Here is a 14,842-nt window from a genome sequence, read left to right on the forward strand (position 1 = left end):
TCGTATTTTCAAAAACAAAAAGAAATATTTAAAATTAATTTCAAGCTCTAGGTCTTGGACAGATGTAATCCAATTATAATATTATTATCATTATCATTATTTGAATTTATATTTATTACGATTTGAAATATCATTTAAACTTATATTTCACAGATTAACTTGACTTTATTAAAAATCATAGAATTCTATTCGTCTTTTTGAAAGTTTATATTTTTTTTATTTTTTTGCTACGTTGTTAATATAACTTTTGCTATTTTAGAAGCCGTCAAAAAATGATAGAAAAATTGTCACATTTTCAAAAATTAAAAGAAATATCCAAATTTGATAGCAAGAATTTTATTATTTTAATCTACATGCTAAAAAAATATTTAAACTTTCTTAATCAAACCTTGGCTATTTTTGAACTCGGAGAAAAAGAAAAAGATATCTTCAAAGTTGATAAAAAAAAAAAGAAGAAAAGAAAACGATAAAAAAAAGAAGAAAAGAAATTGGTTCCAATTTGTTATAAATGCAAAAATGAAATAGCCAACTAATAGAATACACACTTTCGAATCAATTTTATTTTAATTTATTGATATGTGAACATTTGTCTTTTATTTTGACAAAAAAAATTTTTGTTGAGCAAATGAATGCAATAATTTCTAAATGACAAAAAATATATGCTTTTGTTTTTTTAAGGAATGGCAGGGTAAAATGTTTCTTGCAAATTGTCTGAATCTAAAGCTTCTCTTGTCCGAAGCCTTCTATTTCTCTTCTTTCTTTTGCCATTGCAATGCTTTTTTTCTCAAATTGCCGTTGAATCACTTCGTAGCAGCAGAAAAAAGGACGAATTCACTGGTAAATTCAAACCAAGTACAATCCCTAAAAGAAACTGATTCTTGGGGCAAGTGCAATCACGTGCATGTGGAGGGTTTTTGTGGTTCTAACCGAGAGAAAGTACAATGCTTTGTTCAGAAAATTGGTAGAACAGTAGCATCTTTTGCAGGTTCATATTCGGCTATCTGAATGGAAGAAACGGAGAAGAGGAGATTTTGCTACCAAACCCAGCAGGTCAACACCCCTCTTCAAGCCTTCTATTTATTTTCCTTCTTTTGCCATTGCACTGTTTCTTTCCCAAATTGCCGTTGAACCCTTTTCCTCCTTTCTCTCTACCACACGGCTCTTCTGAGCACAAATTCGGCACATTTATCCTCAGCAAGTCCAATTCCAGCCGCCTATGCTACCAAACCCAGCAGGTCAACAACCTCTTCAAACATGCAAAAAGTTTGGATATGACAACAGATTATAGGGGCCTAGGCTGTGCTTAGCACAACCAATAACCTCCTATTATATCTTCTTATTACTATAGCAGGCTCTTTTTTTGACAAGTGGCTTGCTACTTATTTGACATTGGCTGGATTTTTTAATAAGGGGAACAATGGACCAGAGACATACAAGAAACCAACGGAACCAGCAAGACATTACATTGTCCATTACATTGCAATAGAATCAGCGGGACCCATTACATTGCAATAGAACCAACGAAACCTCTATTATATGGCCAATTTCATTGCTGAAACTTAAGACAAACAAGAAACCAACGGAACGGAGTATCTCTTCTTTTCTTCTTCTTCAGGTGAAAGTACCAGCAAGTACTCTTCCCTTCCTGTAACAGAGATGGTTGCTTCACATGCTTATTGTATTTGGAAGCATGGAAGGCCTGAAATCCCTCAGAGATTAGGTGTCTTCTTTTTCCCCAAAATTCAGGGATTTTTCCCCAGGAAAGTGCCCAGTCGTTTGATTTCATTCATTTGTACTGGAATTGGTTTTGTAACCATCCAATTTTCCCATGAACACCATAATTCTAAATTATATTTTTCAGAGATTTGATGTGATAGAAATTAAGTGAGTAATAATTTAGGTTTTTAGGTTTTGAAAAGGAAAAGAAAGAGAAGTGCCCATATAAAGGGTGATATTTCTTTCTCCGAAGACCTTGCGTTTGAAAGGGAGCTTCTTCTGCTTCTAGCTTTGGTAAGGATCCTTTTCATTTGTAAATTAGATTCTATCTTTTTTTCCTAAATATGTGTAGTCATATGTGGTAGAGATATTAAAATTAGTAGATTTTGGCTAAATGTTTCTCTTGGTTTTTTCATGTAAAAATTTCGGTAAATATTAAATATTAGAATAAGATATTAATTGGTTTATTAAATCATGTTGTGATATGTAAACTTTTTGTTAAATCATGTTGTGACCATCCGAAAGAAATTGGAACATTTTATGTAAATTTTTAGGGTACATTAAATCTATAAAACAAAAGCCAACTCCAAAGCCTTAATTATGATCCCTTTTACTTCTCCCTCTTCGGACAACGAATGAGCCTACCTCAATCAACAATCACTGAACTTTCGCCATACTCCACTGTGAAAAATTTGGTTTCAGAACAATTCAATCTAATACTTCACTTAATCAGGTTTATTCTTCTTTTCTTTTCCTATTTAATTTGCATTGCTTGCATTCTTTTTTGCTCCTTTTGCAGCTGTGTTTGGGTTAGCTGCTCAATTAGCTTTCTGAGTTTTCATTTTCGGTCAATTTAGAAGCTTAGATATCTTGATTATCAGTTTCGTTTAGATAAAGTTCACTTTTTGCCATTGACATCAATCTCTTGATTTTATTTAAGACATTGGAATTGATACTTTTATTTTTCTCTGAAAAAAAGGATGGTGTTTTCGCTTGTTTAGTAGTAAGTGATTGCAATATGTCCATAAAGAAGTTTTTGTCCACATTTCTATGTAAAATTTGTGAAAAGATAAAAATAAACCTGAAGATAAAGAAAATAATTACTTCTCAGGTAGCTTCTCAACTTTAGATTTGAGTCATTTTACTCATCATATGCATTCCATGCCATAGATCATATAGTATACATGGAATATTGCTGCTATAAAGAATTAAGTATTAATCCATAATATCATGCTCATAATATCAAAAGGTGATAACATTTATTTACTTGGATAAAGTATTGAATGTTTCTAGAGAAATTGACACGCAAGTAGAGAAAATCTGAAAACTCTTTAGTGTTTTATAATACCAAGCAGATTACAATGTTTTGTGGACAACAAGTTTGGTAGCAAAAAAAGGTTATTCACCTGCTGGATTGCTACTGTTGAAGAAGTAACATATTAGGTTGTTGCTTATAGCATTTGTTTAGTTCTTTTTACATATACTATCAAAGTAAAAGCACAATGGTTAGGACTTTAATAAATCATTGACAATTATGCATTAATTATAGTCTTTTTTTTCCCCTTCTTATAACATATGATCTTTAGTCTCTTTATCGTTATCTTTGAATCAATATTCAATATTTGTTGACAAATTTTCATTGCCTTTCAAGAAATTTTGTGTAAATCAAATTTTGGTAGGTTATGGTGCAAAAATTACACGTATCATGAATAAAAAATACTACTGCAGAAACTACAGTCACTTAAGATTATGATCCATGAAGAACCTGTATACTTAATTATTTTCCATTGCACTTTTCCTTTGGTCTCTCCTTAAAAAACAGATTTATCAGTCTGCTTATTAATTAAATAAACCTCCATGTATAAGCCATGTATTATAGCAACTTAGGAAACAGCTGCAACTTCAGCCATATACAGGGATATAGGAGACCATGGCCACGTTGACTTCCTATCAACAATAAAAACTAAAATTGTCAGTAAGAATATGTTAATGGTTCATAAATGCCCTGACCTCAGAGTCTCTAAATCTGTAAACTATCATTTCTATCACAGATAGACATGTCTTCATAAACTTATAGGATCAAGTTTTTTTTCTGGTTTTCACCATTATATGACAATATTAGTAAACAGTTTATCTAAACAATGTTTTAGGCTCATATCATTTGACTATGTTTTCACTAGCAGTAAAACTTAACAGAATAGTAAACGGATCAATAATGAGAGTTATAAGACCATCATTTATTAATTTGGTTGATTTTCTTCTCACAATGTATTTAATTTATTTGAAAACATATTTTTATACTTCTAGATCATAACTAAACAATAAATTTTATGGAGTTATGAAAATGGTGTCTAGCACTGCTACTATGATTCTTCAATTTTCTTTTTCATTGTGAATCTTTGTTCTTCCTTTTCTTATACTGATTTTACTTTCTTTTTTTTTGCCCGTGTTTACAAAATGTCGACCTGTTTCTTCAACTGAAGCTGGCTATTCTATTTGGTGTGCATCTTTTGCTCCAACAAGTTGGCATATTCAGTTCTTAGGTTTGTCTAAGAAACTAAATTTTGTGCTGTTTTTTTTGTCTAAATGATTTGGATTTTATCTGTTGTTGATTATATTACAGGTTGTGTGTCTCATGTTAAAAATTCTTGAGCTTCAGGCATATTAATTGCTATCTGTTTCATTTTTACATGATTGTGAGATACATGATGTAGTTAAAGATTTTCTTTCTGTTATGAAGAGTGAAAGCCTTCACATGATGAGAATGAATGTCTGTTCCATATGAAATGCCTTGGATAGTAGTCTTTTTTTTTTGTCATGGACTTTGTGATCAAAGAAAATTCTGATGATGTTCCTACTGTGATTTCTCAATTTGATGTGGGTCAAATGATGAGGAAAAAAAATTGTAGAAAAAATGCAGTTCTTAGATGGAGAAAGAAACGATTAGATAGAGCAGATAAGCCAACCTCTTTAAACATTGCTGTAAAAAGAAGCTTAACTTTTGAAGCTCCAATTCCCAGAACTAATGTACCTTCTGTTGAGAAGACAACCATTGAAGCTGTTTCCTCGATTGCTGCAAAAAAGAGTCCTGAAGACAACAAGCTTGCATCTTCAAAATCTGCTCATATGAGCACTCTCAAGAAGCCACGTGAATCTGCAAAATAAAGCAGCCACACAGCTTCATGTCCTCTTTTGTTCATCATGTATGCTACTGAACTTTTAGCATGCTATTTTTTGCCATCATATTAGAATCCATTAACATTATCTGTATGACTGGAAGTTAATGGATCATAATATATGATATTATGTAACTAAAATGAACTTTGAAAAAGACTATTAGCATGCCAATATACCTCTACTTATGACTTAATTGTACTGGAAGGTGTGTAATTGCTACTGAAATTATTGACAACTATCTATGAATGATAATTACCGTATTATGTACCTATTATGCAACTAGAATTGTTATATATACTTTTCCAATGATCAGTATTTTTTGAAAGGCCAAGGCACAGCCTGGTTCCTCTAGTTACTATAAGATAAGCAAAAGGCCAATATTACTGTAGCAACTCCTCTTGCTGACACGTGGCACATTGGATAAATTTTGAGCCTTTTCTTTTGCTTTGTCTATGGACTTTACATTGTCTACTTTTTCCAAACTACCACGTTGGTGCTAGAAGGACAGGTTCTTAAGACTTCTTTTAGCATACTGAGCCATGCGGTTGACTCCGAGGAGGGAGTCCACTAGGGAGAAACTTTTTTCCGTTTATGGCCTTAGAATGTTGACTATTTCTGTGAACAGTATACCACTGTTGAGGCCATTTGTGTCTTTTTATGTAAAATTACTACTTTGTCCAGTGAGAAAAAATGGCTCTCAAAACAGTAGCTAACTATTTAAGGCTGTTTGTGACTTTTTGCCTTCCATTCTTCTCCTATCTTTGGCTGCGTTTTCCATTCCTTTCCTTTGTACGTCAGACACAATCAAGAATAGCAGTTGAACTGCTTCTATGCATGGTCAGAAAAAGCAAAGAAGCAGGTAAGCTTCTTCATTTCTCTGTATCTTTTTTTCACCAAATTCTTCTCATTCTCTACTGTAGAATACACATGGCTAACCTATCAGTGTTAATTATTGCCATGAAAACCACCAATTGTTTCATAGATTGAGTCTACTTTTTGGCACTTTTTCTCATTCGTTACATTTTGTGATATTGCGTACAATAGAGGAGAAGAAAAAAGAACTCTAACAAGAAAAAGTTCTAGAGAAAGGGTTACAGGAAAAGTAAGAATTTATTTCTTTTCCCTTTTGGTTCTGAATTTTATTTTTGCCTTTTAGGTCTTTATTAGATGATATTCTAACTTTAGTACAAAAATTTCCTTTTTCTTCTTTTCTGCTAAATGTGAATATATGTGTCAATGAATTTTTTCTTCATTTTATTTTTTGTCCTTTTTAAAAAATTTTTTTATCAAATGTTCTTCATTTTGTTCTTTCTTTTTCTCTTATTTTTTTTATTAGATGATGTTTTGATATTCGAGATATTTTTTTCATTTTTGTGTTGTTTTTTTTTGTTGCAATGATTTATCTAGCAAACACAGCTATTCAAGCAAGTCAAGATTTTTTGAAATCTCAGAGACCAATGGCCATCAAGTGTTTGATAAAATGTCTGTGTGAAACTTGGGATAGCAGAGAAAACACGGAGAGAATGATCGCACAGGTAAATTCTACTCCGATCTATATCATTTTTTTCTCTACGGCCAATTCTTTCTATGTTTTTTAGGGCACTTTATCTTTTCTTTTCAACATTTTTTTAGGGCACAAATTATCCTATCAAGAAATTAATTATTAGTAGATTAGTAGTTGGAAGCATTGGTTTACATTTTTTTGTGCTGTAGAAGTTGCCGATTCAAGTATGTCTTACACTTCATCTTCATATAATAACTTAAAAAACTTTTAGTTACCTTTTGTCCAGGTAAAGAGCTACCACATAAATTCTGATGGTGCCGATGTAATATAGCATACGATTGAGAATTTTCAACTGTAGAAGTCGAAATTTTGTATTGTTAGTTTGTTATCCTTACACATATCTTAGATATTTTATATGTATTGTATTCCAAAGTTTAATATAAAATTTATAAGATACATCATATGTATCTTAGATATATCATATGCACATATCTTAGAAATTTTGTATTGTTAGTTTCTTATCTCTGCACATATTGGTGTACTTAAAGAGTTTAATTTCAGGGAACAAAGGGAACGTTGTTGACACCCTTAACGGTGATTCTGACAAGTGAATTTATTCTGGGAATGATAGATCTGAGATGAACTTGGCTAATGCGGTGGCTTATTTTTTCCTAGGAGTGCTAATGGGTTTGTCAAGAGTATTGGAGCTGGTGGAGTTGAGAGCAGAAGTCAGCAAACTTTTGTGCGTTCTGGGGTTGGAAAAGAAATTATCCCTCAGTCATCTAAGCCAGCTCAAGAGAAGAAGCCCCAGGTTTCTACTACTAATGGTCATGCTACAGCCCCTGCTGTTAAGTAAATTTTTCTCCTTTCCTCTGTTGCTTAACATCATAGGATATAAATAAACTCTTAAATTTTTGTTAATTTCCAGTTCACAGTGTTTTGTTGGAGTAACAAAACAGAAAGGTTTATGTATTGTTGATAACAAGAGCCTAAGAGGCAAAATTGCTAAAAGGATAACTAGAACCACTGTTGTCCAATTAATTTGTTTAATAATCTTATTTCATTATTTAAATGATAGTCTTTATGAACTCATTATGATTCAAATTGAAATTCATATTCTTATGGTGAAGGCTTGAACTTAATAGTACCCTATAATAACACCCATTGCTTTAAAGATATAGAACTTGCATGTTTAACCATGGCTTTGGTACATGTTGACTTAAGATTTCTGAGTTTCAATTTAGTTTTGCTAAAAATGTTAAGTTTTGGCTGATTTTTTCTCAGAAACTTTTGGCTTAAGACCCAAAAATCTATCCATATTGAGATAGAATGCACCATTAGATGCCCATCATGCAAGGAAGAAACTGGCGTTAAAGCGAGGTAAATGTTATTATTTACTTTTCTAATGCTAGAATTAGTAAATCATTTACAACAATTATAACTTATAATTTGCTTCAGGTAATGGCAAAATATGATAGGTGTCGCTTGGGATTTGTGGTAAATGATGTAACAGGATCTTTACATGCTGCAATTTTCAGTCCATACGCTTTGAAATTGTTATCATATACCGCTCTTCATCTAGCCAGTTGATGACCAAGTAAGTTCAACTCCATGAGCTATAACTTGATGAGTTATTGCATAATGATGAGTGTAACTTGATAAATGCGCTTAAATGCTCTTAGAAGAACAATTGTAGGAAAAGATTGAAATATTATACTAAAAAGTTGTATTTTTCCTTTAAGAATTAATGAGGCTTTGTTCAACTTATTTGATCCATTTATAGCTTTAAGTTTTGCTTATTGGATTAATTATTTTGTATGACATTTTATCATAAGTTTACCCTTATAAATTCACGTATAGCTTTTGATCTTGACTCTTGAGATATCCTAAAGCCTTATAAGAGCATTCTTTTGGTCAGTTGGAAATAATTGAAAAAGATAAGCTGTCTCAGTTATGGCGTAGGCATAAGTGACTTATAAATTTCTACTATTTGATTTTTGAATGAGGCTGCCATAAAAAAAAATGACTCTGTATACTTTAATAAGTTATTTGTATATAACGTATCTGCTTATCTGTTAAAATTTTAGAATGCTGCCTTAGTTTTGGATTGTAAAAAACTATATTGCTTTGCAGTTGGAAATTACATAGTCAACATGTAATTGTTGATTAAATATTTCAAACAAATATTTCGAACAAAATTCACTAATGAAATTAAGGATGCTACACATTTTGCTAAACTAGCCTCTCATGTTGAGGCGGTTACAATTATTTTTTCATCCATGCTTTTAATTTGGAAAATCCAAGGACAAAAGGACAGCGAAGAACAACACTATCAAGGCATATACTACTGAGGTTGGAAGTCAAATTTTGATAGCAATCCCAAAAGAAGATCACAAAAGATGTTCCCAAATTTCATATCAATGCTCAAGATCCTTTATGATGGCGTTCTCATAAAGAACTTGATGGAGTAAATGCAAGTTAGCAATCTAATTAGTGGGCAGTTAGTATTTCAATTTATAGTTGTCTAGGATATAGCACTACTAAAAAGTTTATGACAGCTTGTTGAATTACTTGGCAGTGGGAAGGTAGAAAAGATGTTAATATTGAACCAGAGCTCAGTTTCCAAACTCTGTTATTTTACTCAAATGATGAATTTGTATGCTTAATTCTTCTTTCTCACTTTTATTAATCTTCTAACTTCTTTTAAACAATTTTCTTCTTACAGATTCAGATGATTGCAGCTCTCAGCTCCATTAGTTTTTAGCATATATAATGGAACCAATCATTATAGCATTTTTTTTCCCTTTTTGGCTTTGGATTCTTGAAAAAATTACTATTGAGATTTTAAATAGGATATAAATTATGTCAATATCTTTGAAACTACAAAATTGAAATACAATTCTAGACTTTTACCTAAATGAAAAATGTATTTATGAACTATATTATGATCTATTAATTTTTAATCCAAAATTCAAGAGATGATGATAGACAAAAAATGGTACATTAAAAGTTATACAATTGAACTAACATTGCCACTTAATATATTTCAAGGAAAGAGACTCCTGTGCTTTCTTAAGAAAGCAACTCCAAGAGAAAAAGCAATTAAAGGAACAGTTTTTACCATTATCACAAGCTATGAAGTTGAACAAGTCTCAGCTGGCCAGCAGACTTAAATGAACCTTCACAATGATTATGCATAAAATTAGTTTCCAACAATGTAATGCTTATGTGCTTCAGAACTGAACTACTTGTGTTTTAATTTAATTATCTTGTATCTATTTATCATTTGTGTTAATTCGACTTAGCTATTTTGACTTGCTCCCTACGTATGTTTTAATTCTATTATCTTGTATTTGTCTATCCTTTATGTTAATGTACTTCAATTTAATCTCTTTTACCTTGAAAAGCAAATTTATTGATAAGTTATAAATCCAATTCATATATAGATGTCCCTCTATCAAACACGAAAAACTTCTGCAAAAATGCTAACCATTATTAATTCTACTGTGTTTCAATTTCTCTGCGAATATTTGCTGAACAAATTATACATATAATTTTAAAACAAAAAAGTATATAAGTATATTATTAATTTGTACCTGAATTAAATTTGTTAAATGAAAAATGTAGACAATAATAAATCCAGTGACAATGACAAAAAAAATGTATATTTGAAAGCTATCATTCAAAGAGGAAAAAAAAAGCATCTTAATGAAATGTAATAAAGACATATTTTCTCATCAAATTTGCAAGCTATACTTGGTGGTAATTTCAGTTAGCATTAATGACTCATATTTTAACTAAATATTAATGTATTAATGACTCAAAAGAAAATTGACAAAAAAAATGACAAAGTTCATTTGTTCAAATTTAAATACTGATAATCCAATTTCTCTCCATTTCAATAATATACATAATTTACGTATACTTGCAAACATGACACTCTACTGACAAACATTCTATCAAATTTTGCTAACCTTTAACGTTTCAAGGTGGGCACTGGCTGTGCTGTGCACAGCCTACACTTACTAGTGTATATATATATATATATATATATATATATATATATACGGGTTAATTCCACTTTACCCCCCCAAATTTTGGACGATTACCCACTTCAATCTTTAAACTTTAAAATGGGACACTTAAGTCCCTAAACTTATAAATACCTCCAAATTAAGGAAAATTGTTGATAGAATCCTGAATGCCGTTGGCTGTCGAAGTGTCCCATTTTATAAGTTTAGAGATTTAAATGTCCCATTTTGTAAGTTTAGGAACTTAAGTGTCCCAATTTATAAGTTTTAGGGACTTAAGTGTCCCATTTTGAAGTTTAGGGATTGAAGTGGGTAATCGTCCAAAGTTTGGGAGGACAAAGTGGAATTAACCCTATATATACTTACACATATAGTCATATACACGTGCGCGCGCACACATGGTACTAGACAAGTCGTTCACCTTTTGCATATGAGACGTACAGTGGTGGGCCGTGTTTTGGTGGTTCAAGCAACCAGATAAATTTCTGAGGACATTTGAGGATGTTGGGCCGACCAAAAGGATCAAGATCTAACGATGCAGCTCAACCGTCGGCTAAGGATAGGATTGATCCAGTACATCGAGATGGACCGTACAGGACTCAACGGTTGAACTTTAAAGTATGACAAGTCGTGTCAACATGCGGCCCCGGTTTGATGGCTCTATTAACATTTGACAAACCGGAACGAGAATGAAGATCTGTCTAAATCAAGCAATCCATTATTTGGTGAAGATGTTTGTTTTTTGTTAAGAAAAAGTTAAAAAAGAGAAGAGAATATAAATGAAAATGAAAAGGTTGTTCAAGAGAAAAGTAGAATTTAATGAGGTCGAGTTGCATAAAATTAGCGAAGGGGAAGGTTTAATTCCACTTTTGCACCTCTCGACTTGTACACTTTTCTCACTTTACACCTCCAATTCTAATTTTGGACACATTGCACCCTCGACTACTATCAAATCCATCCCATTTCAGTCCAATTGATAACTCTCTGTCACCAAAATTAACAAAAAAAAAAAAAAGACTCCTCACCCCACATGCCAGTGAGACTTTTATATCCGAAAATCCATGGAAATTTTGAGGAGGGAAGTCAACAAATTTACTTTTATAGTCCATAAAGAAATATATAGTACACTCGCTTTGATAAAACAAAAGAAAGACTAAAAAGAGAAAAAACATGAAACTAGGACTTCCGCTGTAGCACTTGAGATGTGTCTGTATAACTATATCCCAAATACTAGAAAAGAATCAGCGTTTAATTCAAAACAGAAAAGGCAACTGCACTTTGGCTTGGGTATCCTAATTTATACTTGCAGCAAGTATTGCTCCTTTGGTTACTATAGTCACAGATTCAAAGGAGTCGTGGTTTAGTTTCAGTATAGTACTACTAGAATGCTAGTAGTGGTATTGATTAAGCCTAGTGTTCGTTTAAACACGTTTATCATTTATCAATATAATATTCGCTTATGGGACCACAATGTATTCACCATTAAAGGCAGCACCGGCCCCCGCTGCTACTAAATTCAACGACCTACCACTACCAAATTCAACTATACAGATTAAAAGAAAGAAGAAAAGAACAGCACAGTAGCAACAACAACTCGCACATATTGCAATCAAGCGAAAAAGATCGAACCTTTCACATATCCCATTGCATTCTCTGACAGAAACGCCCCAATTACATGTGCAGATAAGTACAGCTAATTATTTAAGTTGAAAACCGCAGATCTTTACCTGAAGAAAATTTTCCCATTCCTCCTTTATCTGCTCACGGCTTTTGATGCTTTAGTCTCCTTTGGACAGCCGCACTTTACCGAATTCAAGATCGATTTCCCAGCTCTGTCTCTCTACCGCTTCAAGGTCTGTAGGAACCCCTTTTCATTTTTGAGTGTTGAGAAGTGAATTATAATAGGACGGGTAAAGTGATTTTTATTATGATATTTTGTCTTGTAGTTGTGAATTTTCATTTTCCCCCTGTCATTTTTTTTTTTTGGACCTTTTGCATTTTGGCAGAGAGTCGTGTAAAGTGCACGTTGGGGCCGCGGTCATTTTCTCCGTTAATCTTGGTGACGGAGCTATCAATTGGACTGAAATGGGATAGATTCGATAATTGAGGATGCAGTGTGTACAAAATTAGAACTAGGGGCGCAAAGTGAGAAAAGTGTACAGTTGGGGAGTGCAAAGCGGAATTAAATCCAAGGCAAATGCATAGATAATCTAGAGAATTAATAGATGACCTTTAATTCTGCATAACAAATTACAAGTAATTAATTAATAATCCTGACGACTCTGAAACTTATAGTGAGGTCACCGTTCACTACATTTTCCGCGATGTGTGGATTGATGTCTAATGATCAACCCCCGACACTTAATCAACGAAATCCAATTAGAAGGATAGGACAAGATCAATAATGCCAAACCACAAAAAAAAAAAAAAAGATCAATAATCCAAAGGAACAAAAGCAAAACGACGACTAATGCGGTCCCACAAAAATCTTCATATGCTGAAATTACGTTGTCTGCTTCTTCAGGTTCTATTGTTAGATTATTCATCAAACTGAATGATCACCTTTTTTTTTTTTTAAATAATTCACAGTTATCCGTTTTTGCTTATTTTCTTCTCTTGCCTTGTCACCGAGATTGATGATAGTTTCTTGTTGTACAGGGGTTAATTGAATCTCAACCAAACAAGCATTGGGATGGAATCTGGATGAGGGATAGTTGGCCCCTACCTAGTGGGCTAGTACCGAGTAGTCGAGTGACACATAGGCTTGTAACGTCTTGTTGAGGTGGACTACAAATGGCCCCCCTCATTATGATTATGGCCTTCTTCACAAGAGAGTTTTCTAAATTCTACTCATTATCCTTTTACGGATATGCGTTGCCAATTCTCGCCGTACCACGAATTTCTTCTGGTTTCATTTTCTGACCCCACGTACCCTATTTACACGGGAGATAAACAGCTAAATGTATCGACTGCTTGGAGAAATAAGGTGCATAGGGAAAAAAAAAAAAAAAAAACCACTCTCTTCCAGAAAAGTGGTTCATACTTTGACACGTTTGAAAATAATAATATTTGTTACTACATAACAGCTTAGAGCAAGCGGTCTAAACTTTACCATGAATCAGATGAGGCTCAGAGTAAATCCTCCATATGGTTACGATAACCGAGTGGGAGTAGAAAAATTACGGCCTAATTAAATTGATTGAAAAGTTGACGCATAAGTTGAAAATGCATCGGACAACAGAGAAGCAGCATCAACCACAGAGAGATCAGTTGACAATCTCTTCAGGACGAATGTTGGACCCACTAATAAATGGACTCAGGATTCAACTGGAGATTTTGGGACATTACACATTAATAATTCGGAGCAGTAGATTCCTGTATTCTACACTTGGAAATTATGGTGTCTGCTCTTTGGGGTAATGTTGGTTGAGACAGGTTTCCATATCCGTAGTATACGGCACCCATCTCTTCTGCACTTATTTTTATCTGATCTGATCAGTTGAATTCCATCAGAATGCATATATCAATTTCGCTGATGACTTGCTAACAGCCAAGTTCATAACGAATAAAAACCAAAACTTTACCAGGAACAGAAATCTCTCTCTCTCTCTCTCTCTCTCTCTCTCTTTTTGGTGTAAAATAAAACTGACTGATAATAGAGTGGTTCTTTACCACAGTATCCAAATTTTGTCAAGCTTTAAGCTAACTTGAATCACTGGTCAGTACATGGTGGTCGTGTGAAGAGAGAAGTCTTAAGCTTCTTGGCTGTCAAGAGTATTAAAATCAAGATAACATCATTTATTTCTTTTATTAGATGAAGCAACACGCGCATCTAACTCAATACCAAATCATCAAGCAATGTTCAAAGTGTAAAACCTCAAAAGACGCTAACGTAACATGGCACGATCAAAAAAGTTGCTTCACATATCATTTACTCCCATCTCTTCCATCCAACGCTTGGATCCATCCATTAAGCCCGGACTCAATCTGAACATGAGAATGCAAAACTCCATCTGGTTTAGAGCTCCGTCTCCATCCATGTCTCCTTCAGCCAACATGCAGACGATCTCATCATCTCCAAGATCATGCAGGCCAAGAACGAGCGTGTTCTTCTTCAAGCTCTCGAAAGTGATGAGTCCTTTGGTAACATCCATCAACAAGTAGAATCCACTGCACAGCTCCCCCATGAATCCCTCAGAACCTAGTCTTTGAATCATCGACGGGAAGTAATCTTCAAAATCATACAATTCATCAACATCCATGATCGACATTGATTTGTCGTTTGGCTTGAAGAATACAATACCTTGGACTAACTTTTTTTGAGAGGGCAAAGGATATTTAATGCTGCATGAGCATGTGGATGTAGTCGGCTCGCTTGGGTTCTTGTTCTTTTGCATCTTTCACTGGGGCTATG

The 14,842-nt window shown here is 33.4% G+C and overlaps 1 protein-coding gene and 2 long non-coding RNA genes across 4 annotated transcripts; 2 read left to right on the forward strand and 1 right to left on the reverse strand.

Annotated features, from left to right (window-relative positions):
- The first annotated feature begins 1,587 nt into the window (after positions 1 to 1,587).
- Positions 1,588 to 4,974, forward strand: LOC113772479. Its single transcript, XR_003468549.1, has 3 exons — positions 1,588 to 2,010; positions 4,200 to 4,259; positions 4,737 to 4,974. It is a non-coding gene; the product is annotated as an uncharacterized LOC113772479 (long non-coding RNA).
- Positions 4,975 to 6,257: 1,283 nt separating this feature from the next.
- LOC113772075 lies at positions 6,258 to 9,055 on the forward strand. Of its 2 annotated transcripts, none has more exons than XR_003468469.1 (5): positions 6,258 to 6,428; positions 6,959 to 7,249; positions 7,682 to 7,777; positions 7,856 to 7,994; positions 8,702 to 9,055. It is a non-coding gene; the product is annotated as an uncharacterized LOC113772075 (long non-coding RNA). The 2 variants fall into 2 exon arrangements; XR_003468468.1 differs by having other exon boundaries at positions 7,073 to 7,249.
- A 5,050-nt stretch (positions 9,056 to 14,105) lies between these two features.
- LOC113770631 (calcium-binding protein PBP1-like) lies at positions 14,106 to 14,842 on the reverse strand. Its single transcript, XM_027315152.1, has one exon. The coding sequence runs from the start codon at positions 14,823 to 14,825 to the stop codon at positions 14,349 to 14,351; it is 477 nt and encodes a 158-aa protein (XP_027170953.1). The 5' UTR covers positions 14,826 to 14,842; the 3' UTR covers positions 14,106 to 14,348.

The sequence above is a fragment of the Coffea eugenioides genome, chromosome 5 (assembly GCF_003713205.1).
Source record: "Coffea eugenioides isolate CCC68of chromosome 5, Ceug_1.0, whole genome shotgun sequence".
In the NCBI taxonomy this organism is placed as follows: Eukaryota; Viridiplantae; Streptophyta; class Magnoliopsida; order Gentianales; family Rubiaceae; genus Coffea; species Coffea eugenioides.

Bases quoted from the DNA above. Each gene is read 5' to 3' on its own strand.
- LOC113770631 (XM_027315152.1), bottom strand. From the start codon at position 14,825: ATGCAAAAGAACAAGAACCCAAGCGAGCCGACTACATCCACATGCTCA.